This window comes from Copadichromis virginalis, linkage group LG14 (assembly GCF_057382275.1).
Source record: "Copadichromis virginalis isolate Kocher_CV1m ecotype Utaka linkage group LG14, C_Virginalis_male_GT1.1, whole genome shotgun sequence".
Taxonomy (NCBI): Eukaryota; Metazoa; Chordata; class Actinopteri; order Cichliformes; family Cichlidae; genus Copadichromis; species Copadichromis virginalis.
Window position 1 is genome coordinate 26,702,998 of NC_140631.1, and position 27,682 is coordinate 26,730,679.

The following is a 27,682-nucleotide window of genomic DNA, read 5'->3' on the forward strand; positions in this document are numbered from 1 at the left end:
ATTGAGATCACTGGCCACCCTGATGAGTCTACGTGGGGAGCATGAAAGTATGGCAGGTCATTTTATGTCAGCCGTAGAGCTTAATCATAGAATAAAGGTGGGTGGTTGCATTAAATATAAACACACAAACAGCGAGCAAACCCACGGTACATATGAGTTTTCATACCTCTGTTAACACAGACTCATAAGTAGGTCTCTTTTTGTCTCTGTGCTACTTTCGGCACTTTATGAGAATATGTTTGTTGAAACTCTCAAGTCTGTTACCTGCCTGAACTTTTGACCTGTGACGTCTCAGCGGGAATAACTGGAGAAAGCGTGCAAAAGTTTGTTCACATTTTATTCACAGAAATATAAAGTAGTATGTCAAGTACATCACTTTGTACAAAATTGCACAGACTCTTCAAAACTCAGCCAGACAACAGAAAAACTCGGCTGTAGGAGTGTTAAGAAAATAAAAGGGAGACGATGAGTAATCTGCGATATGTGAGATGGCTTTCTTGCAAACAAACAAGAAGAATCAATCAATTGTACATAAGTAAGACTCAATAGGAAAAATGTAATTTTACAACGGCTGAGGAATAAATATGTCTCAAAAATAGGATTCAAATTGGCACATGAACCGCTCCGTCCGCTCCTCGACTGCAATCACCTGTGAGGCTACATGGCCACGCTTGAAGGGGCAGTTAACGCTTGATATGTTTATTACAACTGAAGAAAAGTGTTGCATATGTGCCACCTGTTACAAACAGCTGCTCGCTTGGCTGTTGCACTGTCTGTTTTTTATGCTTTAAGGAGAAAGAAAAAAAAAAAGACTGACATGTTAGGAAATATGCTTGTTCACTGCCTTGCCAAGAGATTGCTGAGATGACTGACAGGAAATGTGAAGCTGCAGTTGCCAAATTTATCTTTTAGATTATTCATTAGAATAAGAGTGTAACAGGCAGAAATCTAGAAGGAAAAAACTCCTCATCTGCCCTCTGTAATCTAAGAGCCTTTCATCTGATGAGCACTAGCATATGCACGTACTTTGAAGGGTTCTGCTTAATCTACTATGCCAACACTTTCCAGATGGACTTAAAATTCTCTATACTGCACAGTTAATCTGGCCTGAAAATACCTGTGATTGGACAAAGTCTCCCTACCACAGGTTAGAGTTTTTAAACCTTCAAAACAAAGCCATGAGAGATGCAGGAATCCAATCATAGTTTTCTTGGATTATTGCTCACTGGTGCCAAAATCATGTTGCCTGCCCCAGTTTTAAGACTGGAGGTAAAGAGGGTTCAGCTAAGATAGGCTGACTCCATTAGAGGTGACAATATCCATCTATGAGCTTCTCCGAGGCTCATTTATGTCTCCTTTATTTAGCACAAATCCCAAACTGCAAGTATGTGCTCTGTTTGGGCGAGCTTGCAGGTTGCTTGGAAAGTAGCTCCAGCCAAAAATTAGTCCAGCATGCAATCAGAACATATTGTTGTACATGTTACACAAGCGAGTCTTGGCCAGGAAAACTGCTCCCTGTGTTTCCAGTCTTTGATTTAAATTAGCTACCTGTTGGCAGCGTGGCTTCACAGGAAACAGAACTTCCTGAACTACGGGGCACTTGCAAGATAGCCCAGAATCAACTTTGGTCCTGTGGTAGCTGTAACATTCATGTGGCCAAAAAGCATTTCAAATTTTGACCATGTTTTTGAAAAAAGTGTCTGACACCATAGATATAGTTCAGTTTTTACTTTCCAGAGGGTCACCTAGTGACAAGTCTGGTTTCTAGACATCAAATAAGCACCGTGCGATTTCTACCAGCAATCACCTGACAACAGTCACCACTTACCACAATAACCGACTGCTTTTTACACTCAGGCGAGTTTCTGTTTTAGTTTGACTACAGTGCTAATGTCAGTCCGAGTCACAGCTTTGGAAACACGCCTCCGAGGGAGGATGTCCTGTCATAAATCCCGTGTGGCTCTAGCTTGCAACGAGCAAAATCTGTTCCACTGTAAGAAAATCAAAATGACTGACAGTAATTTTCCGAAAATTGAAATGATCCGGCGCAGGTCCAAATAAGTTCTGCTAATGTTTAGCTCTGTTCTGTCCCATTCATTGAACGCTTTGCTGCTTTTCACTCTCCAATGTAAGTATAACAGAGGCAGTGATAGGAAGTGACGGGGCTCTGGTTGTATTACACTAATTAGTTATTAGCAATATTTCCAAAAATGTCACACTTTTCCTTTTGTGAAAATTATGTTTTTCTTGAATAATTTTCTGCATAAAGCTTATTCCCATGTCGGCACAAATTAAAGCAGTGATGCCATATCTGTCCATTCAAGCATGGCCATGTAGTACCCTTTATTTAACTAGCTGTGTCATTCCAGGTCACACCCAAAAGCTCACCTGCAGGCCACATATACAGTGTACAATACTGCTACCATTCAAAACAACATGTCCCAAGTCCCTCCGATAAATGCTGGATTTGGTATAATTATATTTTCAAGGCATTACTTTAATGTGATCTATATAAACAGGATATCTAATCTACAGGTTATTCATATGCTGAGCGTGAATACAGAACCGTCACCAGATGGAGGGACCCCGAAAACCATGTTTCAGAAACACTACTGTAGCACACCGATCATCGAAAAATATTTGCACTCTACTACACCACCACACACTCATAGAAATACCCCAGTAGGACGACAAAATTGGAGCCACGCTTCCCTGTTCGTGCAGACTTCTATTGTTCATGTTCCATTTAAACAGCTTTAAACTGATTTGTAACACAACATATGACCGTGTGTGTCTGTGTAGAAGAAAATGCTCTCAGTATGCAGGTATGCAGGTTCGGTATGTTTCAAACAGTAAATTAATCAGATAATTGTCAGGCACTAAGACCCTTTAGGCTGTACATGTTTGGGAAAAAACATCTCCGAGCTAACACTAACACACCCATGATTGCTGTACTTATGTTAGTGGAGAGCAAAGACCCAGGGCAGGACTCTGTAGGGAAAGCCCACAGGGAAAGTGAGGATATCCGGGACGGGCTCAAAGCAGCTTTACAAACATTAACAGAGCTCATAAGGGAGGGGCTGTTTCTTCGGGGTCATTTTAAACTCGCAAGCCTTCAGCAGGGTGGTGACACGGGCTCTGCTCCCAGGGAACTATGGGTAAGGGTGAACGGGAAGTGGTCAGTAGAGATGAATCAAAGCCATACGACTCTACTGGATGACTTCCTCTTGCTTTCTCCACCTACGATTACATTCACCACAGCCTTTTTCTGTTTTTTTTAAACAGCTTCTTCTCAACCTTAACCCATCCTTTCCTACCTGTAGCCCTCACTGTCTCCCATTAACCGGCATCCACAGAGAAATCCACAGAGGCGGAGGGTTTTTATGAGCATGGCCACGCTGCTAAGGATCATTATCATCCCATCCCTTGTCAAATCAGAGGAACAGGAAATTGCCTTGAAATAAAAACCGACAAACTGGACGCTTAGTGATCCAGTGATTTGGACCATTTTCATCATCAGCAGAGGAGAGCCCAATGTAGCTTCCAACTTTCTGGACCTGGCCTGGGTCATTTAGTAGAAAGAGTACTGGTTCTCCACAGCTCGGGCCCTGCGAGTCCCATCAGCATCATGATAGTCATCAGATGTACCACTAGAGGCCTCCAGCAGACGTTCAGAGCTATTGCTCCGGCTCTGCAAGCCTCCACCTACTCCTCCTCCAGTACCTGGGTCGCTGCGGGAGAGGGAGGGAAGGGCGGTGGGTGAGGAGGAGGTGCTTGAGGAAAGTGGGGCATCAGATGGAGGCCCCGTAGGTGCTGCGATTCCAGGAAGGTGAAGAGCTGGCTGGGCTGAATCTGTTCGGCACATTGCATCCCTGGATGGAGTAAGGACTGGAGGCGAGGTCACATCTGTAGGAGATTGTGGGGAGAAGAAAGGGATCCTTTTAATAGAGGACATATTAATTATACAGAATATTCTCTGCTACTGCTATTTGTTTGCTGGCTTCCATTAAGAGAGTTGCTTGTAAAAAGCTTCTTCACAGAGCAGTGTGTAAACACAGGCGGTGCGAACCTCCTTTATTATCCTTTCTCTCAGAGGGCAATAACACCGACAACACTGTTGCCAAAGACACGCCTGACCAGCGTATCAATAAAGTCTTTTACACCCTGAATCAAACCCTCACTGTGTGTGTGTGTGCGTGTGTCTGTCAATGAGTGCGTGAGTGTGTGCAGCATTTGAGGAAACAGAGGACTTCTTTGTGACCACCAGAGTGGCTAGGAGCCGGAGTCTCGGCCTGCATGCAAAACTCCTGCGGTATAATCGCCCCCTCACTCTCCTGTACAGGAGGGCATTTATCCCATGCCAGGAGAGTGGAGGGCAGAAGGTGGGGGTGGGTCTTTTAAATCCAGTATTGTTTACATCTGTGTTTACCAGCTTGCAGTTTTCGAATTCTCTGCCTTTGCTGGTGCATTGCAGTGTATCCAGTTATATTACCTACATCAGATCTGTGGAGTAATGACGCCACTGGTTTGACGTTACACTTTACAGTTACAGATTTATTACAGTTAAGAGTTTAGGTCCAAGCTTATCGATTTCCACAAATATTCTACGTATAAAACTGGTGAGTGAATCCTTCCTAGAGCCGACAGCTGGATGGTGAACGGGTTGAAACAGCTTGCAGAAAAGCAAGGCAGCAGTGAGCAGATGGGAAATTCTGCAGCATAAATAGTATAATATGTTACGTGTATATGATGCAGTGGAGCTCAAGTTGCTCGCCTGAACTAGTTTGCAGGGTTCATGTGATAAACAGTGAGATATAAACAGGTCCAAAGCTCCACAGGAAACCTTACGTGGAGTCTGAGTTTGAGTTCATAACAACCTAATAATCATTAGTGTTAATGATTATTAGGTTTGTGAGTAAAAATTCAGCAAATTAGCAGCTAAAATTATATTTGCCACTTTATTAGGTACATCTGTTCAACTGCTCATTAATGAAAATATCCAGTTGCCTGATTACATGGCAGCTACTCAGTGCATTTAGGCATGTAGAGATGGCACGGCTGAGATCACCAGCTGAAGTCCAAACTGAGCATCAGAAAGGGGAAGAAAGGTGATTTAAGTGACTTTGAGCATGGCACAGTGTTGCTGCCAGATGGGCTGGCCTCATTATTTCAGAAACTCCAGATCTACTGGAATATTTTCCCACAACCATCTCTAGGTTTACAAAGAAACATACAAAATCCAGTGAGTGATGTCAGCGATCAGAGGAGAGTGGTCAGACTGCTTTTCGCTGATAGGAAGGCAACAGTTACTTAAATAACCACTTTTTACAACTAAGGAATGCAGAAGACCATATCTGAGTGCTGAGACTCAAATCATGGGAAAGTACTAGTAATAGAAGGTATACCAAAATAAAGTAAACGTCGAGTGTACACAACATGTGTTGTAAGTTACTGCACTGATTACCTGTGTTTGAGCTCCGCTGCACTTGTACATAGGAGCGTAATGTGATGTCAGCTGAGCCTCCAGATTCAAGAGGGATGGGGTGGGCGTGGAAGTGTCGCAGCATGTCCGATACGGTGTGGAACCAGAGGTGGTGGACGTGGCACTGCCCATTCTCATTAACTGACAGACGCAAGTGCTGGTAGGAAGAGTGGAAAGGTGGAGGGTGGGGGGCATTAACAAGTAGAGAGAGGAAGTAGAGAAAGAAGAGGAGAAAAACGAGAGACAAAGCAAAGTGCGAGACACAGTGAGCATCAGAAACAATCAGACAAACCAGACCAAGATAGAGGTCAGGACATTATTTGAGAGACTTATTGCTGTGGCAGACCGCCCAAGGCTGACACCAGAGGAAGAGGTAGCAGCTGAAACTTCCTCAGCACTGCCGGCTGGCAGGATGTGATGTGCAGGGATCATGTTACATAAGAGAACATAAAACATTGACATTACTGCAGCTTTTCCAGAGCCTGAGCAACTGCAGTCCCCAGAATTCACAGAACAAAACAATATGTATGTCATTTAGTTAAAGCTGCCAATTTTTTTTAATTAACGAAAATAAAAAATAAACATTTATTTTTTCCAGCTCACCAGATAAAACTGAAATCATTTCCAATGTGCAAGTTTCAGTCACATGACATTGCAGATCGTCCATCTAATCATCTCACCTTGGCTTTGCCCTGGAAGTTGAAGGTGAGGACGTACTCGCCCGGACGCGTCTCGCTTTGACGAATCACAAACAGCCCGTGGCTTCTCGCCCCACCGGCAAGCACCAGCTGAGCTGCACGTACGCGGGACAGCGTGCCATGGAACCACGGGTAACCTGCCAAACTGGCATCTCCATCTGAGTCTTTTGATCCTTCACTGCCACCTAAGCAGCATCACAGGAGAAACCACGGTTTATTTTTCCCCATCTGTAATTTTCTCATGTTTATTTTCTCGTAAACCTGCTTGGATCACCCTGTAAGGAAAATAAAATGAATTCATCATTACCTGCAGAGGAGTTGGAGCCCTGGGCCTCTGGGGATTGGAGGAAGCGCTCTAAAGGCATGTGAGATGGGTGCTGGGTAAAAGGAGGTTCCCTGCAACGGACTGAGGAGGTGCTGTAATGCTCTGCTGCTGTAGAGCACGATCTCTCGGGAGCACGGTACACTCCTAAACATGTTTTTATACATTATTGTATTGGTCAGTGTCAAAACATGTTCACGTTATGTTACACGGTGCTGCATCGGAGACTAAAAAAAAGTCTCTACGCTCACCCTCAGAAAGCAGCTCGCAGCTGCAAGAGGCCACCATGGAGCACTCTTTGGAGGCCTGACCATGAGGACAGGACGCCAACTCGATGTCATCGCCGCTGTCACTGTACACAAGCAGTTGGGTCAGAAGAACCGCAGGAACGTATACACATCCACACACATGAGCAAACAAACATCAGTGAGTCCTAACAGACGACTCTACACAAATCCTACAAGCACCTACACAAGCGACCTTTCTGTTTATGTCCTGAGCTGCACTGACAAATGTCCACTCGTCCAAGAAACTGGGCAGGAATGTCCGCGGTGCAAGCTCGCCCATGTTTATGCTCAAGAAAGTTGTCAAAAACTCTAGTAATTGGATGATTAATGACTGTGTGTGTTCACCCTCCTCCCCCTTTTCCCGTCCACTCTTTCCTCCGCCCCCGCTTCCGTCCCTCTCTCCTTCTTTCCATCTTCAGTCAACAGCAAATATTTATCTGGTGGTTTACCCGGGGTCTATGCAGTCCTGGATGTCAGCAACCCACGAGTTTTTCTGCAGCGAGTCGATGGTTTCCAGGATGTATTCTCCCCCGTTTTCCACCTGTGGAAGCAGCCAAAAACTGCAGTCATACACCGAGCTGTGTTCAGTGCACCACGTCAAAGCAAAAAAAGAAAACCCCACCAAAAAACAGGTGAAGTGGAACTTGACTTCAGCAAAGTCATGGTGTACTTGATTTGCATACCAGATGTTTTTTAAGTTCTGTTTCATATGTAGGGTTTTTCAGTGTTATTGATGTTAAGCAGGAAGTTGTTGTGCACAAATATTTGTGTATTTCCTACCTTAAGAACAAACGTGTTGTCCTTGTCAGGCATCTCCAGCGGCATGGTGGTCCGCACCTCCACAATGGCTGATAAAGGGATGCTAACTTTGGGCTTTGAGGACTACAACATACAAACAGACGCATATTAAAAATAGTGCACATACTAAAGGCATAAAGTAAGCTTGTTGCACTTGACACCAGTGAGTCCCAACAGGTCAGTCAGGACTGAGCCAAGGTTGGTAAGATGAAGGTGTTGGAACCAAATAAACGCATTTGCTAATATACAATAAGTTGATTTTTTAAAATGCTCTTTAACATTTGCCTCCAAAAACTAAGGACACAATCTAAAGTGGGAAAGTTGCTTCTGAACTACTCATACTTTCTGTTGCAGACATGTAAAACATCCTTCCGTTGTGTTCTGAAATTGTGAACCAAGCCCTGTTTCAGATGACCTTAGACTATAAAAGTCCCAAAGCAGAGGAGGCAAATATAATTGGTCCAAAGTTAAAAAGAAAAACATTGGGTTACATCCTACAGGAGGTAACTGCAACACTTGTAAAAGTAGAAACTGTGTATTTTTCTAGCTTTAAATTAGTAGTGCGGTAGTTTAAATAGTACCACTTCACCACTTTACCCCCTCTCTTTAGTGTGAAACACACAAAGATAACTTTTCCAAACCCTCAAACTTCGCTCTCATACATGATAATTAAGGGGCAACATGCAGTCACAACATTTGGTTCAGCCTTAGCAGTACACCCACAGATTAAATAGGACCGCTCAGTTGAAATTAACATTCATTTAAATAACTTTTAAATATCTCCATGGCTCAGATTTTATGCAGTATCTCATTTCAAAGCCTGTTTTTTGGCGATTATTCCTGCTGGCTGACTAACAAATACGACACAGGAAGGCTTTATAAAAGCGTGAACACAGAAAACATGCTGGCCTCATGTTCCCCCTCTGCAGAGAGTTGGATCCAGATGACAATCGCAGCAGATCCGGTGAATGTGTGCCGAGGTTGTGAGCCGTGAGCTGTTTCTGTGTGTGTTTCAGGAAAGGCGGAGTGGGAAGAGGCTGACTGACTGATGGTCAGTCAGAGGCTTTTATCAGCTGATCTGTCTGGAGAAAACACCGTCCTCATCTTGATCCACCTGTGCAGCTGGCTCTTGTCCCCGCCCACAATCCCTCTCTTTGGATCAGATGTCAAAAACCATTTCCTGTAATAAACTATTTCCTGTGCAATCTAAGTGGGCTCCGTCTGTCGAAAAGCCAACCAGTGCACATAGCAGTTTGTGCTTAAAACTCGAATAGTGTGTGGTTATTATCTGAGATAAGTGAGAAAAGTGACTTTGAAAAGGGGGCTTGGCTTCTTTCAAGGGCATAGAAGGCTCTGAGTTGGTATAATGACAGGACGTAAAACAGTTTGAAACAAGACGAATGCATGCATGCAACAGCTTTCCCTGACTGCTGTGTATATGTGCATTACTGTGTTTCTATATTAGTCACTTTCCTGAAAGTAAAGGCTCTGATAAATAAATATTTAGCATTTCACAATGAATAATGCATGAAATGAAAGCTGCAGTAGTGACCAAAAGTACACACATGTTTTTACTTATTTTCTGCCCGTACAAATACAGTTACAATGGTGGATGCTGATATTAAATAATGCAAAAGATTCAGAAAATGAGGTCAGCATATAACTAATCCCTTGTAGCCAATAGCTGAGGCTTCAAGTGATAGAAGATAAAACAGCTTGTTTCAGATAAACTGAGCAGCTTGTCCTAGTAGTGCACCTCTCCTTCTCCTAACATACGAGGTTTTAAATAACCAGGCCCCATCTTTTATTGAAGGCCTCATAGTACCATAGCACCCCTATAGACCACTTTGCGTTCATACTGGTAGTTTTCTTGTGGTTTGTAGGATATTTAAAAGTAGAATGGGAGGCAGAGCCTTCAGCTTTCAGGCTCATCTTCTGTGGAACCAGCTTCCAGTTTGGATTCAGGAGACATTTACCCTCTCTATTTTTGAGATTAGGCTTAAAACATTCATTTTTGATAGAGCTTATAGTTAGGGCTGGATCACGTGTGCCTGAATCCTCCCTTAGTAACCCTGCAACAGGCCTAGGCTGCTGGGGGCTTCCCATGATGCACTGAGTGTTTCTTTGTCACTCACTTCTTTTCACTCTCTGTGTAATTGTACACCACTTTGCATTTCATCAATAGTTATTGTTAATTTTTGGCTCTCCTCTACAGTGTGTCTTTTGTCCCGTCTTCCTCCCTGAGCCTGGTTTTGTCTGAGGTTTCTTCCTGTTAAAATGGACTTTTTCCTTCCCACTGTCACCAAGTGTTTGCTCACAGGGAGTCATCAGATCACTGTATTATTGTAGAGGCTTTACCTTACAATGTAAAACGCCTTGAGGCAACTGTGGCTGTGATTTGGTGCTATATAAATAAAACTGAATTCAACTTAACTGAATAAATAATGTGGAGCTAAAAATAAGCACAATAGTTCCACCTTTAAAGCTGGTCCTTAGGTTAACTGCCTCTGCTGCTACTCTTCCTCTTTAGTTTGTGCAGGTTAGTTTTGTGGTGCGAACCAGAGCGGGTTATCTCAGGCATTGCTGCTGTGTCATAATGCAGGCAGCGAAAGCGTGCTGCAGTGTGCCGTCTCTGCCACACAGAGCAGCCAGCAGATAGATGGACCTGACAGGGACGGAGCTGGAGTCAGAGCCAGGAGCGGGCAAGAGTGAGATTTTATGAGTCAGTTTATCTTTCATGCACTGTTGACTCTGCACTGTTATGGCTTGTACTGCGCGAATACGATGGCAGTGATAAAGCAAGTCAGAGAGTTGCAGAGCAGGACCGTCGAAATGCATGTGTTTAATTAATGTGTCATCAAGGCTGTAACCGCCGCTCTGAAGTCTCAGGCTTGTTCACAGCTGATAATAATTTTCCCAGTTTGGATGTTAATAGAAGTTAACAGATGAAACTGCTTTAGAGCCGTCATTACGTTTTTTGTTCTTTTTGTAGTTCTTAGCAACTTGGCAGAGTTCGAGTGACTGACAAAACTATTTTGGTTCCCATTTTCAGTTGGTCACTGCTGACAGTTTGCCAAAGGCGCGGAAGCGATCGATATTTATTTTTTGCACATGAAAGGGAAACTTTGTGATCCCCTCACCTTATAGAAATCAATGTAAGAGCTTCCTCTCTCCCTCTCTTTCCCACAGTCTCAGCTTTTCTACTTTCATACCCCCCCACCCCCCCCACGTCTGCATCCCACCTGTCCTTACCCCTCTCCCCCATATTCCCACCAGCCATGATCAAAGGACAGTGGCAGATTTACACACAATCAGCTGCACAGCCTTGTGGCCTACTTAAGGTCAGGGGCAATGATCTGGAAATCCCATATAGACAAATGTGAAGGGTGTGTGCACACACGTGAGCGCATGGTTTGAACTGTGTCGTTCTGCGTCAGCAGGGCTGGATCGCCCAACTAAATTTAAAACTAGAATTTAGGAAGTGCTACTACTACTGGTTATTTTTATTACTTCATCACTTTTTAAACATTTTCCTAATCTATAAATAGACTTGAGGAACTAGAAATGAACTAAGCTTGGAAAATTAAAACTGCTAAAGACAGAACTCGCAATACCAATAATGGCTGTGAAAAAAACTAGTTTCTTTTTCCATACCATTATCTGTTTTTGTTTTTGTCAGCTGGGTATGTTGAGAACACTGAAAAACTTTAAAATATATGGAGATGAGGACAAATTACTAAAAATTAAGAGGAACTTAGCTGAAATCTTATTATAATAACATAAATCTCTGTTTGTTTGTTTGAGTCTTCGGCCGCCCTATCATGATCAGGGGTTGAGCAACCAAACGTGGCACACGGGTACAATCTTAGGTCCCGAAAGGTTCATATTTATACTGGATATACATGTTGCCTCGCAAACTTCTAGCAATGGGCTGAAAAGACTTATGTTTTGCATTTATGCAACTACAACATCTGAAAATAAAATAAAAGCTTCTTATAGTTTTCTTATTGTCTTCACATCAATAACGGCTCACGTATATACAGAACAACTGAATTATACATCCTAGCAACCACATAGCAACAGGCTAAAATGTCAGATTTTTAGCATCTAAACAACATCCAGCACTATGTCTGTGCTGGTTCTCAGTGATTCGGGTCAAACTAGTCTTTGTGAAGACACGTCCCCTCTTATCCAAGAGGCCTCTTCAGCTTTAAAACAATTGGAGTAGAGACCACCCCTTTGGAGGTGACCCACTACTGACCATGTGAGTCCTCACACGAACCAAAGGCCAGTGTCCATAGGTGAAACCTCTATGAGACACTACCCCGCCATCATGTGAGGCTATGACTCATGTGAGTCACCTGAGAGGGGGTTGAAATACGTCATTGTGTAAGAACTGAAAGAGCCTCTCGGATGAGAGGCCAAACATCTCCACAAACCAAAAAAAGTTCAGCTGCATTCATTTTCAAGCTCTGACCACCCATATTTATTCATCTCTGACGGAGATTAACTATATCAGTTTGTCAAAAGCACGAACAGGCCAAAAGAAACACGCGACCAACAACAACAACAATCTGAGACACTTAAGATTATTGTTTTAGTTGACTGATAAGAAAAACATCTTTCAGGATTATTATTAGATTAAACAACAAAGAGCTGGTGTCCACTTCTCAAATTCTAAGGATTTCAGGTTTTGCACACTTTTTTACATTTGAAAGCCAAAAACAACTATCTGATTAATGCAATAATAATAAATAATAGCTGATCCATTTTCATCGTAATCATTTTTTCCTTAACTCTCCACCAGAGATGGGTCAAGAAACTTGATACCAGATCCAGCCAGACTAGCCCGTACACGACTACTGGTAAGTGCCTCGGCAGACGGTGCTGTTATGGGTTTTTATGCAACGTTAATTCATTTTGACATAGATAATGTTTTCAAATTCCTAACTGACCCAAATAATGACAAAGCTGCCGGTCTTAGGCGATTATATTTGACATTGCTGTGTGTTTACATTCGGTTCTCTGGTCATGGCTGACTGATCAAACATGTGAGCCACATGAAAACACAGCTCACTCCAGCGAATGACGCTGATAGGATGTGCCAAACTTAAAATGCAACCTCCTCAATTTATTATTAACTGAAAAGTCTGCAGTTAATAAGTTAGGGTTAGGGCATCATTATTAACCTTTTTTTTTAAATGCTACTAGAGTTTAGGCAAGCAGCAATCGCAGTGGAAAACAGTCAGCCTCTAAAGTCAAACACCTGCTCAGTGGTTAGATAAGGAAACCCAGACAGGGTTAGGCATGTTTATCACAAAAGATTTAAAACCTTTCATTCCAGCACAGTTTCACCTTTCCTCAGCTGTCCTATTTTGTCTATCATGGTTTTTAAAATGTCTAGAGCAGGGGTGTTAAACATAAGGCCTGGGGGCAAGAATTGGCCAGGCAAAGACTCCAATCTGGGCCATTGGATGTCTTTGGAATAACTGAAGGAGAGTGAAGATTTTGGACTTTTATTGTATTGTTGTATTTTCCTGGTTGTGTAGCTTTTCCTACTGATAATGAGCTCATCCATTGCCATTCATACACAACGTCAAAGTAATTAAGTAGTAGATAAACATCTAGATAAAAGAAAAGTTCCCATCTACTCTAGAAATGATAGTCTGGGCCATGAGCTACCAGAACTTTAACTCTGTAATTTTACACATTTAATTTTTTCCATCCATCCATTCGCGTCCGCTTATTCTTTTCAGGGTCGTGGGGGGCGCTGGAGCCTATCCCAGCTGTCATAGGGCGAGAGGCGGGGTACACCCTGGACAGGTCGCCAGTCTGTCGCAGGGCCAACACACAGGGACAGACAACAGCACTCACATTCACACCTAGTGGCAATTTGGATTAACCAATTAACCTATCCCCACAAGCTGCATGTCTTTGGACAGTGGGAAGAAGCCGGAGTACCCGGAGAGAACCCACGCAAACACGGGGAGAACAAATCAAAAATCAAATCAAATCACTTTTATTGTCACATCACATGTGCAGGCACACTGGCACAGCACATGCGAGTGAAATTCTTGTGTGCGAGCCCCACAAGCAACAGAGATGTGCAAACTCCACACAGAAAGACCCCGGCCTGATGGTGGAATTGAACTCAGGACCTTCTTGCTGTGTGGCAACAGTGCTAACCACTGTGCCAACCACTGTGCCACCGTGCTGCCCATTAAATTTTTTGTGCTGACAAATTTCTTTCATTTATGACAGCAGCAATTCTTTATCGTGAAGAAAAACTGAGATGTTCTATTGAAACTGCACTTCTTTGGCTTATATTATCTTAAATATTTTAAATGTTTAGTTAAACTTCGGACCTTTAACTGGTCCGGCCCACTGCCTGTAGGCTGTGACATAAAGTGAGTTTGACATCCCTGGTCTACAGGGAGCACCTGACCTCAGAGGCATGCTTACTTTGTACACCTTCATGCCTGCTAAGTATAAAGTTTAGACAATAAACATCACTGGTTAGCATGCCAATGTGTAATAAGAATGGGCTGCTGTTATGATAAGCACATTCCAAGTATTGATAAGAGTATCAGTGTTGATATACCTTGGGTGGTACATAGAACTCTAGCAGGAACCTCTCCCCTTCCTCCCTCTTTGCCTTCCTCAGCAGCAGGCGGCACTTCTGCCACTGTGCAGCACCCATACAGTTTGTGTCATCAGCCACCATGTATCTCAGTGCTCCCTCTCTCTGGATTTCCAGGAGCTCAGCCTTGTGGCCTTGGGAACCCCGTGGAAGCCGAAGCTTTTGGGACCACTTCTCCCCGCCCGCAGCCTCCCCTCCTCCTCCCCCATTAGCCTTCCTGGTCCCAGAGGGCGCATCGGGTTCAGGGGAAGCCCGTCTATGCCACATTTCCTTCACCCCATCCACCACACACAGGCTCATGTTCCTCAGGGAGAAGCCCTTCTTGAATCGAGCCTTTGGGTGACTGACTGAAACGTCCTCTGAACTGCGAGACTGTCCGAGAGCGGAGACCTTGTGGGTCGTCTGAGGGCCCCTGGAGGCAGTGGTGCCGCTGCCTCCCCCATTTATTCCTCCCCCTCCGCTGTCCATACTGTCCAGGGAATCACTCGAAGCCCCGGCGTCCTTGCGTCTCTGGTAAAGGTCGTGACCGTAGGACAGCGGGCAACCCTGGATCCCCAGGAAAGGAACGATGCTGTACTTTGTCGCTGTGTTGGAGCCGTCCTCTCCCGGAGAGGATGCTTGGTTTTCCCGGGCCTGGGTCAGCGCTGCAGAGAAGCACTCTAAGAAGTGTTGGGCAAAGTGCTGCGAGAAGCTGGCATCGGCGCCTGGCGAGTCATAGCAGGGGTTCTCCGACAGAAAGCGCTGGAACTTGTCAGCGAAGTCTGCAGCAGAGGCTCGAGCATGGAGCTCACAGAACTCTCGCCAGTCGGGCAGCGGGCACGAGGAGGAGAGCTCGGGGCTACCGGGCAAAACCGCTCCGTTCATCACTGGGCCATGCCAACCCACCGAGGAGAGGCTGAAGGGGAGGAAGAAGAGCACAGTTAGTGTGGAAACTATAAATGGACTGCGACATGAATTTATCCATCTCTTGGTCTTGGATGTCACACGCAACAGTTGTGGCACAGCCTGCATGTGTGATGGCACAAAGAAGAAGATGAGGCAGACTGCAAACCAGCTTGTTTGTCATTACAATATTTACATCTTAATCATATGAAAAATGAAGTGATTTTCAGTGAAATATTTACTAATAAAATATTACACATTTTTACTTTTTTTGCACTGTTAAGCAAAACAGCTTCTTCTATGATTTATGTACACAATGTTAACAGCGTTATAGGATATGTGAAATCAGCCTATTTGTCATTTTTCTAACAGACAATTACATTTTTTAATAGTTTATTTATCGTAAGAAGATATTCAATCTAAAAGAAAAACCTCTTTAAAATATCAATCTATGAGGATATAAACGCCACCGCGTTTCTAAAAAGCCAGAGAATGACAGAAAGCGTGCCCCGAGTGTCCTCAGTTGCCGTTATAGCTCTGGCGCACAAACAGCCCCCCATTTCACTGTGTTGGGGCTTTATTCACTTTGACTTTGAGTCCAGATGTGTGACAGTCCAAGATTATGAGCAGTGCTGGCATGCCATGAAGGGCTGAAGTTGCCATGTGCGCAGATTCGATGTGACAGCGGATCGAAAGGAAATGATCCACAAAAGCTCGGTCTCTATCACTTCTGAGCCTCGCCAATTGATCATTTGTGACGCGCGCTGAGCTAATCTGAACGATCTGGAAGTGTGTTCTGTCAGATCAGGTTAGCGCGGATTGCAAATTCAACACAAACCGATCCTCTTTACATCCTGTGTGTCTCACTCGTTGGCGCTTTTCTAAATAATGAGTATTTATGAGAGTTGCTCTGATCCACTCAACCTTGCATTCCTCTGCCCTCCAGCAGGTGTGCGTTTGCATGATTCACTCCTCAACCTACCCTCTCTGGCCCCAGCAATGCCAGAGCGCAGCACATCACTGCAAAAACTCTTCGCTGCACAGTCAGAGTCATACCATCTTTGTGTCAGTAGCAACATCCAACGACAGTTTTCACCTCCCTCCCCTTCTCACTCCCTCTCTCTGCTTCAGCGCGCGAGTGACTAACACAGCATTAGCAAAGAGTGCCAAACCATCAAAAACACGCTGGTTTGATTATTTCTGTAAAAGAACGCAGATAACAAAGAAGTTAACATGTGAGTGGGCAGGCCGGGCAACATACACAAAGGGACAGCTAACACTCCCCGCGCCGCGAAGGCTTATTCTCAGAGCTGCCGGGCTTCTCTTGGCAGTTGACTCACAGTAAGAGCTCAAATGTTTGCTTACTGAAATTGCACTCTTAAACCAAATCATGCATACATTTGCACTGCAGAGTTTCCTGGAATTTCTCTGGCAAGCAGCTTTGTTGTCATTTTCAAAAGCATCAGTGTGGGTTGTCTTTTCAGAAAGGATTAGCGCTCTCGCCGCTGGAATGAAGTCTGACACGCATGTTCAACTACAAGCCAGTCGCTTTCTTTCGTTTCTTCTCCCACAGATCTGAAACAAACTGTTTGCCAGATCACAGAGAGGATGTGATAAAGGGAGCTCACTAGCACATCTTAGATTCTAAGACCTGGTGTTAAAATTTTAGAGGAGTGCGGTGATGGTTAGAGACACTTGAAAGTAAAGGAACGGCTCAGATTAACAAGGGAAAAAATGAGAATGGTTAATGTTTTCCTTTAAACTGCAGCTATTCACAAATCTATGGGAATTTGGACTTATTTTACTCCTTTACTTCATTTAAGTGTGACGAAGCGGGTGGGTCAGGGGTCTCAGTTTAAACAGATGTACAAGTTATGGTTTATTTTAGTCACATCTTCTGGATGAACCTCTTTATACTCCTCACCAGTTACCCAGTTCTCATCTATGACCCACCAAAATAGTGTTTGTGGTGGCTCGGGATTTAGAGCAGGTCGTCAACTATTCAAAACATCAGTTTGATCCCCAGCTCGTGCATCTGTATACTGAAGTGTCCTTGAGACACTTCCTGAATGCATCCATGTTTCCCATGGATTGCATGTGTGCATGAGAGTGAAAAATGTGTCTTTGGATGCAGCTTACGTTGTAAGAAGCTTCTGGGTTTAAACCCATCTGACGACGATCATCAGGTTAACTGGTGATTGTAGTGACTGTCGGCGTAATCGTAAATGCAGAGGGTGTGCCAGCACGATTTAATGAATTCACTGAAACTTGATAAGTGGAAAAAACAGTTTTTACTATAATACGTGTACTGATTTTCCTAAATCTTACCTCTGACATATATCTGCTATACAATATCATTTAAAAAAAAAAATGTTTTTAATAAATAGAACTACAATTGAAACCAAAGTAAAAGAAAACATTTTCAAACAATAAAAACTAAACTGAAACAAGAAAACCTGTCCTGGAAAAACTGTTAAAAAAATAAAGTTAAAATGAAATCCGAATTAAAAACTAATTAGAAAATACAAAACTATAATAAATCTGCTGAATTCAGTTGAACTAAGCATAAAGGAGTCTTCATGCATTGAGTCCACACAATTCACTCAGTTACAAATCGCAAATTAGCAACAGATTAATGTTGGCAGGGATAGCTCAGTAGGTAGAGTGGTTGCCCCATGATCGGAAGGTTGGGGGTTCGATTCCCCTTAACAGCTACCCTGAGGTACCCCTGAGCAAGGTACCGTCCCTACACACTGCTCCCTGGGTGCCCAATGGCTGCCCACTGCTTCACTGAGTGAATGGGTTAAATGCAGAGAGCAATTTCCCCACGGGGCTCAATAAAGTACAATAATGTACACACTTTCTTCTTCTTAAATGTCCAAAGTTGCATCTATGCCTTTAAAGGGTTAAAAAGATAATCCATCAAGCTCCACAGGAATGCACTGCACTGTCCACTGGAGCAAAATGTAACATGTGTCACTGCAATTACCATACTTTACTTGAAACAGAGGAGGCCTAAAGACGTTTTTAAGTTTTGATCGCTTGGGATAAACATGCAAACTCCACCTATAAAGACTCCAGCTGGACAATGGATTTGAACACAGGACCTACTGGCTGTGAGGCGACTGTACCACCAATACTGAATAGTGAAGAAAAATGAAAGAGAGGCACCGAAATACATCCTAAGAGGTATCAGACAGACACAGTGGTCATTTTGTGACTCTGTTCAGTTTCACAAACCAAAGAAAAATCATTTGTGAACCTAAAAATGTAAACTGCATGTTGCTGACTGGAAATGTCAAAGAATAGAAATCAGCCAGTCAAATTCGGATGGAAGGTAAAAATATTATGACTAGCAAATTAAGACAAAGTGCATCATTGATTTCAGGTAGGACAGAACGTGTTAGGCATCCACAGAACAGTATAGCTTCTGGAAAGAGTGACAATGGACCTGAACCCAAATCCATTCATTTACCAATTATTACAATTAACTCTTATTAAATATTATAAAGACCATTCAAGCCTAGATTTATTAGAAAGTATACAGGGTGATTTTCATAACTCAACAGTACAAGGTTTGCTTTTATAATGCCTTATAACTGATTATAAAGCATTAGTAAATGTCTTATTATCCCCAATGTTAAAACTTATTAGGAGAAAGTTGCTAAACGTTTAAAAGTAAAAAGCTAAATTCTCTTTCCACTCATTCATGAACTTCATTCACGAATCTATCACTTCATTCATCTAAACATCCATTCATTCTTTCTTTCACGGCACACAAGATTTAACCCAGTGTTGTAATAATTATCTCCCTCGCCTTGTGTGTGTGTGTGTGTCTGCTTGTGTGTGTGTTGCTGTTGCTGTTGCCAAGGCAAGAAAGTCAATATCCATTCAGCTATTTAAAAACCTGCACTGGGCCCACTTTCCACTCATTCAGCAGAAAAACAACAACACATTGTGAGGTGCGATTCTCACACTCCTGCCCTTCTGTAAAGATGAGGATGCGCCTCTCTCAAGGATACTGAAATGACTACACACACATACACACACTAACACTGACACACTCAGTCATCGAGTCAGCATGAAACTCAAGCCATGAGACGCTGGAGGAAGTGGACGGCATTATGGTTTTCTGAGGCTCAGCAAACTGAGACTGACTACATACTGGAAAGACACACGAGGATCTAAAGTTTAAATGATGGCAGAAACAGCCAAAGCAGAGTGATGGGGGGAGGTGTGTGGTGGAAATAGTTGAGCTCTTTACTTGAAGTACTGACCAGAAATGTGTTTTGGGAACACATTTTTTCACTTTACATTTGACCTGAAGCGGAGGGAAAGGTTCAACTCTTTTTCCTAACGTTTGTTTGACAGATGTACTTCAGACAGTTTAAGTTTCATAAACCTAACAACACATTAAGATTAAACTGATATCTTTAAGTGAATATGTTGTGCTCTGGCCAATATATTCACTCATGGCTTGAGTTTCATGCTGACTTGATGACTGAGTGAGTTAGTGTTAGGGGGAAGCATACATCTACAACTGCGTTAGCCTGTCTTTATGTGCTGCAGGAGAGGATATCTACAGACAGGAGTAGTGCTGTGATGGCTCTGCCCAAACTCACTGACAAGAAAGGTACTAAGAGGAGTCAGGTATGGAAATACCTCGTGGACACCTGGCACTGTCTTTGTGGAAGCAGTTATTTTTCTATGGGCTAAAATGTTTGTATCAGCTAATGCTACATAAAAGCTTAAGCTAACGTAATGTAGCATTAAGTAGGCTACTCAGCAACCATGCTAACATTTTACCCTGTGTCCTTTGAGCAAAATATAAAGTCAACATTTTAATGATATAGAATGCCACTGATTTAAAACCACTTTTTAATAAAGGAGGTCATCTATAAGTACACAGAAAACTTAGGCATGGAAAATCCTGTCATACTACTTGTATTGTCACAGACCTGCTACATTTCTGTTATTGTGACTTCCTGTGTTTTCTCCACTTGAAAAAAGCAAACACTATGTTGTGTTGCTGGTGATGCAAAAATTTATCTACTTTGCTAAGGCACAAAAAAAGAAAGTAGTATTGAAGTAGAAAAACAGCAAAAGTCAAAAGCAAACGTTTTGGAGTTTTTTTTGTTTGCTTTTTTTCAAACGTTTCTAAAAAGTCTCATTTTTATCAAGCTCTTTGTAATATGGTTACAAAAAGTGAAAAGTTCATGATAAACTACACCTATGAATGGCTTTTTTAAAATTACCATTGTTTGAGAATTCGGGCATAAAACGGCCTTCGCGTGTTGATCTGGGATGTGTGTGAGGAACATATTCAGCATTTTAGCTGCTAAATATTCCACTGCTGACAGCAGCGAGTCACCTGTTTCTGCTTCTAATTACAAAGGAGCAATTTATAGGTTTATCACAACAAGCAAACTTTTCCTTTAACTCTACTTTAACTCAAAGGCCGTTAAATTTACTGTGGAGTATTTTTCTGTTGTTGTATAGGTACATTTGATAAAGTAAAGAACCTGAATACTTTTTCCACCACTTGAAGGGGGCATGTGTTTGCTCCACAGGCCAGCTGCTAAAACAATCAGTGATGTGTGGAGGTGGAGGAGACAAGGGGAGCGTAAAGAAAGGGAGACAAACTGCAGGATGGGGGGAGCAGGGGCACCCTGTAGTTTCTCACATTGCCGCGACTCCCCTCAGATTTTTTTTCAGCTCCAATGATTTGGAAGCAAAAGAAATAAAACAGACTTAAGGGGAGTCGTGGGGAATCTAAAAATGTTTACCTCCATCCTCCAGGCCTCGAAAGGCCCTTTTCCTTCCTGTTACTTGTCCCTATCGGTTGTAAAAATCTACCACTCCTGTGCACCCACCACCTCCTCCTGCTGGTGCGTTCCCCCAGGGGAGGGGGCAGATATCTCTGTCAGGTGGTCGGGAGCTCTGTCTGTAACTGTAAACTGACTCTGGGGGAGACTGCAGAGAGATTACTGTGCAGGGAGAAGTGATTGGCTATAGCCTGCAAAACACATCATACAAAATCCATTCACTTCATGTACCTTGTAGAGCTCTCACAGGACTGAACTGAGCAGAGGTAGGAATTACACATGCCTGATTAATACTGTGGTGTTTTGGGTAGTAATATAGAGCTACTGAGGAAATGATACTTTAGCTAAGCGGACCGGATGCACATGGATTTTTATTTATGTAGCCATGTCTACTTCTGTGCACTTTCAGGGATAAACACTGCACTTGCCTTTTAACAGACTTATATGCCCTATATGCTGCAAGCAGCTGCGTGCCAGGAGCACAGTCTCTGCGATTGTCTGATGAGGATGATTGGTGATGTTGTGCTCCCACTCCAGGGAGTTTGAGCCCAGACATGTTTTCTAAGATTAGCCTGCTATACAGGACAGCACACAGCTAGCAGCACACTCAGTACAGTGATGTACACATACAACATCTTCAGCGCTCTCTGAATTAATGTGTTCTTATATAAGATGGAAATATGGCAGCGCTTTGAAATGGACAAACAATATACTGTTTATGTGTTTATGCTCTGTGTGTGCATTTGCACACAGATTTGTGCGCACCATTCATACATGCCAAAGCTAAACAAACTCAGTGGACACTTTATTAGGTATGGATTGGTACTACTGGGTTGGATCCAACAAGCTGCTGGAAACATTCCTTGATGATTTTAGTCCATGTGGGCGTGATAGCATCACAAAGTTCCTGCACGTCCATGATGTCAATCTCCCGTTCCACCACATCCCAAAAGTAGATTGGATGGAGATCTGGTGACTGTGGAGGCCATTTGATTGTGTTTAAGACACCAGCTTGAGTTGATTGCCCTTTGTGACATGTGCATGACCTGTAGACAACAGAGCATGAGTACACTGTGCTCATATAGGGATGGACATGGGCAGCAACGATGCAAAGGTAGCCTCTGGTTTAGACCAGATTCTGACCCTACCTCACAAATATGGCTGCAGAAATCGAAATCTAGACCAGGCAACGTTTATCCAATCTCCACCAGAACCAAAGCGTTGCCTATTGTCTGGTTTTGCCCGTGTGAAGTAACTATAACAGCACAGCACTACTATAAAAGTATAGAGTTGAAATAGATCCCCTCCCATTAATGAGTTAAAACTTAAGAAACAAAACAAGAAAAACACATTAAAACAGTTAAAACAACCAACCAATTCTGGATAAAGTTAGTCAGTCAGTACTAATACCTGAAACCATTTTAAGACCATTCAAAGTTGTACTGCAACATACCTGCACATCAGCTGCCAAACACATTAATGTTAAATATTGGAGTTGCTCCATATAGTGCCTTTAAATAAAGAGATGAATCAAAATGCTTCATGCAAAATTAAGATTTCCCTTTGCAGCAGAAACATGCTGCAGAATAAACAGGATAGCTCTTTTGTTTTGATACTTCACGCTAAAGGAGGACCGAAGCAGACACAGGAGGAAAGTCACGCTGACAAAAAACTGACTCACCTACAGAAGACACAATACGGATTATTACAGCAGTCTTCCAGGTGTGTGTAGGAGTAAAGATAGCAAAAGAGAAAGAAGGGTACTATGCACTCCAGGTTTGCCACTACAGACGAAGAAAGGATGATGGGAGTGGAAGGAAAACCAGAAGAGATGTAGAAAAAAAAAAAAAAAGAGTGAAATCCCAGGAGAGAGAAACTCGAGATAGAGAGGTATGATAGGGAAGGGGATTAGACGCTGCAGCGAGAGAAAGAGCAGAAATAGAGGTCAGCAGTGATAGACCCCGACCTTCGACTACTTTTAGATCTGTTCACTTCAGAGGAGCTGGTCAGTGACCTTTAACCCAAGCGGTGATAACCTCATTTCTCCCCAAAGCTCCTGAATGCCTGGAAGAGTTTCTGTCCTGTAACACAGGACCACCGCAGAGAGCGTCTATGTTCACTGGACGGGTGATGGCGCACGCAGACAGACGTTATGAAAGCTATACAGCCCTGATCCAGACACTGATATGCCTGAGCTGTCTGTGCGAGCCTGTGTATGTGCGCGCAGCGGCAGACAGATACAACAATGATAAGAAGCCAGTGGTGATGGAGATCGAGCATTCCTGAGGACCAAATCACCAAACTGTGACTGCACACAAATAAACTGAGTCGGCTCACCTGTGGGAGTTTTTTTCCCAGACGCTACTAATGATGTAGGTACGGCCTCATTGCTCAGATATTAAACACATAAATTAGCGTGTCCTCTGCAGGCAGACTTTCCTCTCTCTCTCTCACTCTCTCACATGCTTCCTCTGGCAAGCGGTGACAATGTAAATGTTGAGTGAGCTCAAGCATCCATATGGCAGCCAGTGATAAAGGACGAAGTGTGTGGGAGATGCACATTGCACCACTGACTTCCATTTCCTGTCTCTCACCCACCAGGTCTAACTAATTTCACAGATGACCACAGGCCTCTCACAAAGAAGCACACAGAAGGAGGAATACTGTACAACCTGTGTGAGCGTCGAGTCTTTCAGCTGCTGGACTAGATGGGCTTTTAATTTGTGGTGAAGCTGATGCAGAAAACAGCACGATGATAGTGCCGACAGAGGTTGGAGACAGCCGCTTACACAGATCTATGTAACATTACTTTGTGGTTAACTTCAGCCGTGGATTTGTCCCTGTAGTTTTCTTATGAAGTCATCGTATTTCATCTTTTCAGTCTCACACGCCTTAAATGATGTAAAGTAAAACGTGAGCAAATCTGAATCTGAATATTTAGATCTGCACAGAAATCTAATTTTCATTACTGATCAATCTGTTGGTTATTTTTATAATTCGTGTGCCTGTGTGGGTTTCCTCCAGGGGCTCCAGTTTCCTCCCACAGTCCACAGTCATGCATGTTAGGTTAGCTGTAGATATGAATGTGAGCGTAGTCGCCACCGGTGCTCTTTAATGGACTCGCACTCAGTCCTGTTTACCCCACCCCTCCCTGTGCCAAAGTAACCCACCACCCTGACGCTGTTTCAGTTACACAAGAAATATTTTTTATGTTTATCTAACTGATTGAATATCATATAATAAATAGCTAAGCTTAATAGGCATGTCGGTACATGTCAAAGTTTGAGTAATGGTATCCTCAAGTCTTTTTTAACCACATAGAATATTACAAAGGTTTCTCCTAGAATCTGAGCTACTTTCTGCACAGCCATGTCTACAATTTACAGGTCATGGTCCAAAAAGGAGAAAATATCCAATGAGCACCAGTTCTTTGGGTGAAAAGTGCTTTACTGATGTCAGAGGTCAGAGAAGAATGGCCAGACTGCATTGAGCTGATAGGAAGGCAACAGTAACCATAGTTACCCCCAACATATGCAGAAGAGCATAATGATGTGGGGATTTAAAATCCTAGTTAAACATCACAAAACAAAAACAGCACCGCCAGTGCAATATTAGAGAATTTAGTTAGAAAATACGGGAATAATATGCTGTTTTCCTTCTATTACTTCAATAGAAAACCATAACCTAGAGACAGAGACGCAGTCCAGCCTCGGAGGAGTGTTAGCAGAATGGTACAATGATGTAAACATAACAAATACGAGCAGGCCCGCATCCTGGTCCAATCTGACTGATAAGGCTTCATATTGACTGACTGTCTCACATAACCAATAAAAAGACACATAAGAGAAAGTCAATAGTAGGCCTATAACAGGCCCACTGCAGGCCCGGGGAGCCTATTTAAAGCCGACAGTGAATCGCTGTGCAGGCTGCGCACTGGACTTCATGAATGGGAATCGGCAGCAGCCTCCTGCTGAATGGCTGACAGACACAGGTCCAAACGCGGGCGATGAATGGGAGTCCGCGTGTAGAGTCACGAGCTGGTACACTGATTCTGGATCCTCGCGAGCGGAACCGGACTGTACATCATACCAGATCACATCAGGCCCCCCGAGCCCTCCTGTGAGCCACCACACCGACTCCCCCAAGTCTATTAAACAGATTATCGGAAAAGCCCCCCTTCTTACACCGCGACCCCCCTCAAAACCAGGAAGCCTCACACACAACCCCCCCCACCCCCACCCCAAACAAGCCGCTATCATCATCAAAAGACCGCACTCGCTCTCTGCCTGGCTCTGAGCGCAGGTTTAAGCTGCGGGGATGAAGCGGGTTTAACACCCAAACAGAGCAGCGTCTTCTCCGCCTCAGCACCTGGAGGTGTGCTGCTGCTGCTGCTGTCCTCGACAAATCACGATGCTGACTCCTTTCTGCTGTCAGCACGAGCACACGAGAAAGGCTCTGCAGAAATGTCTAACCCTGCGCGTCAGGATGGTCCAGACGCGCTAAATAAGAAATAAAACGCAGCGACGGCTTCTGCGGTGCCATCAGCTCTCACCTCAATACAGGAGTGCTGTCATGACGCTGGTGTGTCTGAGGCGATCCCGGTGAGGTTGTTCACTTTTCGGGATCAAACATGGTCATTCCCCGGGCTCGGCTGCTGTCTTTACGCGAGCTCACAGCCGGTCAGCTCTACCTCCATCTCCGCTCGACGCACTATGCTGCTCCTGCTGAACGCCTGGCTCCGCTCTCCACAGACCACCATCAACCAGGGAGAGTCACAAAAGCTGCTACTTCCGCTTACTGCTTTCAGAATAGAGCTAAAAGTTTAAGGGGAAGGAATGAGTTGCCTGTAAAAAGCTTGATTATATATGTTCACAGACACGCCAAAAGTAGCTGTGTCTGGGTGGAAATTGGAGGACGAGGACATTTTTTCCTAAGATATTAACATGATGTGTGACGTGCCAGTTGTTCTCCAGCTCCTTATTGTGAATTATGGAAACCTGAACAAGCTTGGTCAATCTGACAGAACAATGGGATCATGTGGTTTTGTTGATTTTCTTAGTGGTACTTTTATAATCATATTCTGGAAAACACTATGAAATACAGACTAAAGTTAGATGAATGTATTGTAACACAGCTATGATTTAGGCGAATTATATATACCACAAACTTGTCATTTCAAACCAAAGAATCTTGATTTATTATGTATGAATTACCCAAATTTATACTAGAAAACAGGAAGAATTTCTTATATAAATAATATTAAACTAAACTAAGGTGGTACTTGGTTACTATGAGTCCTTTTTTAGAAAGCAATGAGCGTTCAGGAACATAAAAAAGGAAGTATACCACAGATTCCCTAAATTACATAATAACTAATAATAAAAATACATTTTATAAACCTCTGTAGCAAAACAGAAAAGTGTCTTCCAAATAATTTCAGTTAAGTTCAATCTCATTTATATCGCACCACATTACAACAACAGTCAGCTCAAGTGGGTTCATTCTGTAAGGTAAAGGCCCTACAGAGAAAACCCCCCTCCCACAAAAGCAAGACTTTGGCAACAGTGGGAAGTAAAAGAAACTCCCTTTTAACAGGAAGAAAAATCTAATTCACTTAGGACTGAAAGGTTGAGGGTGAGTGGAAGAAGACAGGACAAAAGTCACACTAGAAGAGAGGAATAGATTAATAATGAGTAATGAATAAAGTCAGTGATGATGATACTCTGCAGTGTTTCTACTTGTTGGTCTAGTAGAAAACGAGCTTCTAGCTGTTTTTATCATTAGTTTTATGATCAATCAGGATTTCTATCAATATAAGAGAAAATTTTCCAGGGAAGTAACAAAAGTGGGGCCGTTTATAGTTTTGCTTTTAATGCAACTTTCAGATCACACAATGCTGATTTCTGTATATTAAACACATGTGTTCTTCATTGGGTGATCACAAACTGACTGAAGCCTGGTTTCTATGAGTTATAGTGCACTGCGCTCTCCGTTATCTGAACATGGAAATACAGAACTGAAAATACATGCTGTGCAGTTAAACTGCTTGGTTCCTTAAAATCATTTTTAAAGATAACTCACTCTTTGTTCAGATTTAGCATCCACAGAAAACACACACACACTTTCGTTGCAAATTTTTGAATCACTTTCAGCATTATCACGAGGGTCTTTTATTTTGAAGGCGCATTAAAATGCTGTCATTTTCTGTGTGTCTTCGGTTGAATTGACCGCATCTTCCTGCACTGGGGGGGCTATGTGTGCGTGTGTGTTACACTGATCTATTTAACACTGCCCTTAAAGGAGCCACACCCTTTTATTGTTGCCACTGACACAATGCTGGATGCCCTGTTTATCTGTGCGTGCTATTTAAAGAATAAGTACGTGGAAAAATACATTTATTAGTTTGAAAAACAGGATATTTGATCCATTCTTCAGAGCGTGCACAGACACAGGGGCATATAAACAAATCAGCTGACCACAGACCCAGATTCACAGGAGTGGAGGACAGTGTGGGCGTCTTAAAGGAGTCCCACCTCTTCCTCGTGTTGCCCTTTAAACCAGAAACCCCAAAACAGCACTGGAGCAGCTCACCAGGGGTTCCAGGACAGCGTGTCAAACATCTAATTTTACTCTTCTGTTTGCTTTGTGTTGTCAGAGCTGATGATTAAACTGATACTGAATACTTTTATCACGAGTTCACATCAGCATGAAAGCAAATGAGGTCTGTAATGTGAACATCTAACACGAT

The 27,682-nt window shown here is 43.1% G+C and overlaps 1 protein-coding gene across 1 annotated transcript; it reads right to left on the bottom strand.

Annotated features, from left to right (window-relative positions):
- Window positions 1-323: 323 nt before the first annotated feature.
- On the bottom strand, window positions 324-25,696 carry sh2b2 (SH2B adaptor protein 2). The gene is made up of 9 exons (XM_085430183.1): window positions 25,487-25,696; window positions 14,189-15,122; window positions 7,570-7,671; window positions 7,239-7,330; window positions 6,754-6,854; window positions 6,488-6,649; window positions 6,163-6,365; window positions 5,465-5,639; window positions 324-3,906 (listed from the first exon to the last, which is right to left on the bottom strand). Exons 2-9 carry the CDS (start codon window positions 15,089-15,091, stop codon window positions 3,572-3,574), a joined length of 2,073 nt encoding a protein of 690 aa, XP_085286309.1. The 5' UTR covers window positions 15,092-15,122; window positions 25,487-25,696; the 3' UTR covers window positions 324-3,571.
- Between the last annotated feature and the right edge of the window lie 1,986 nt (window positions 25,697-27,682).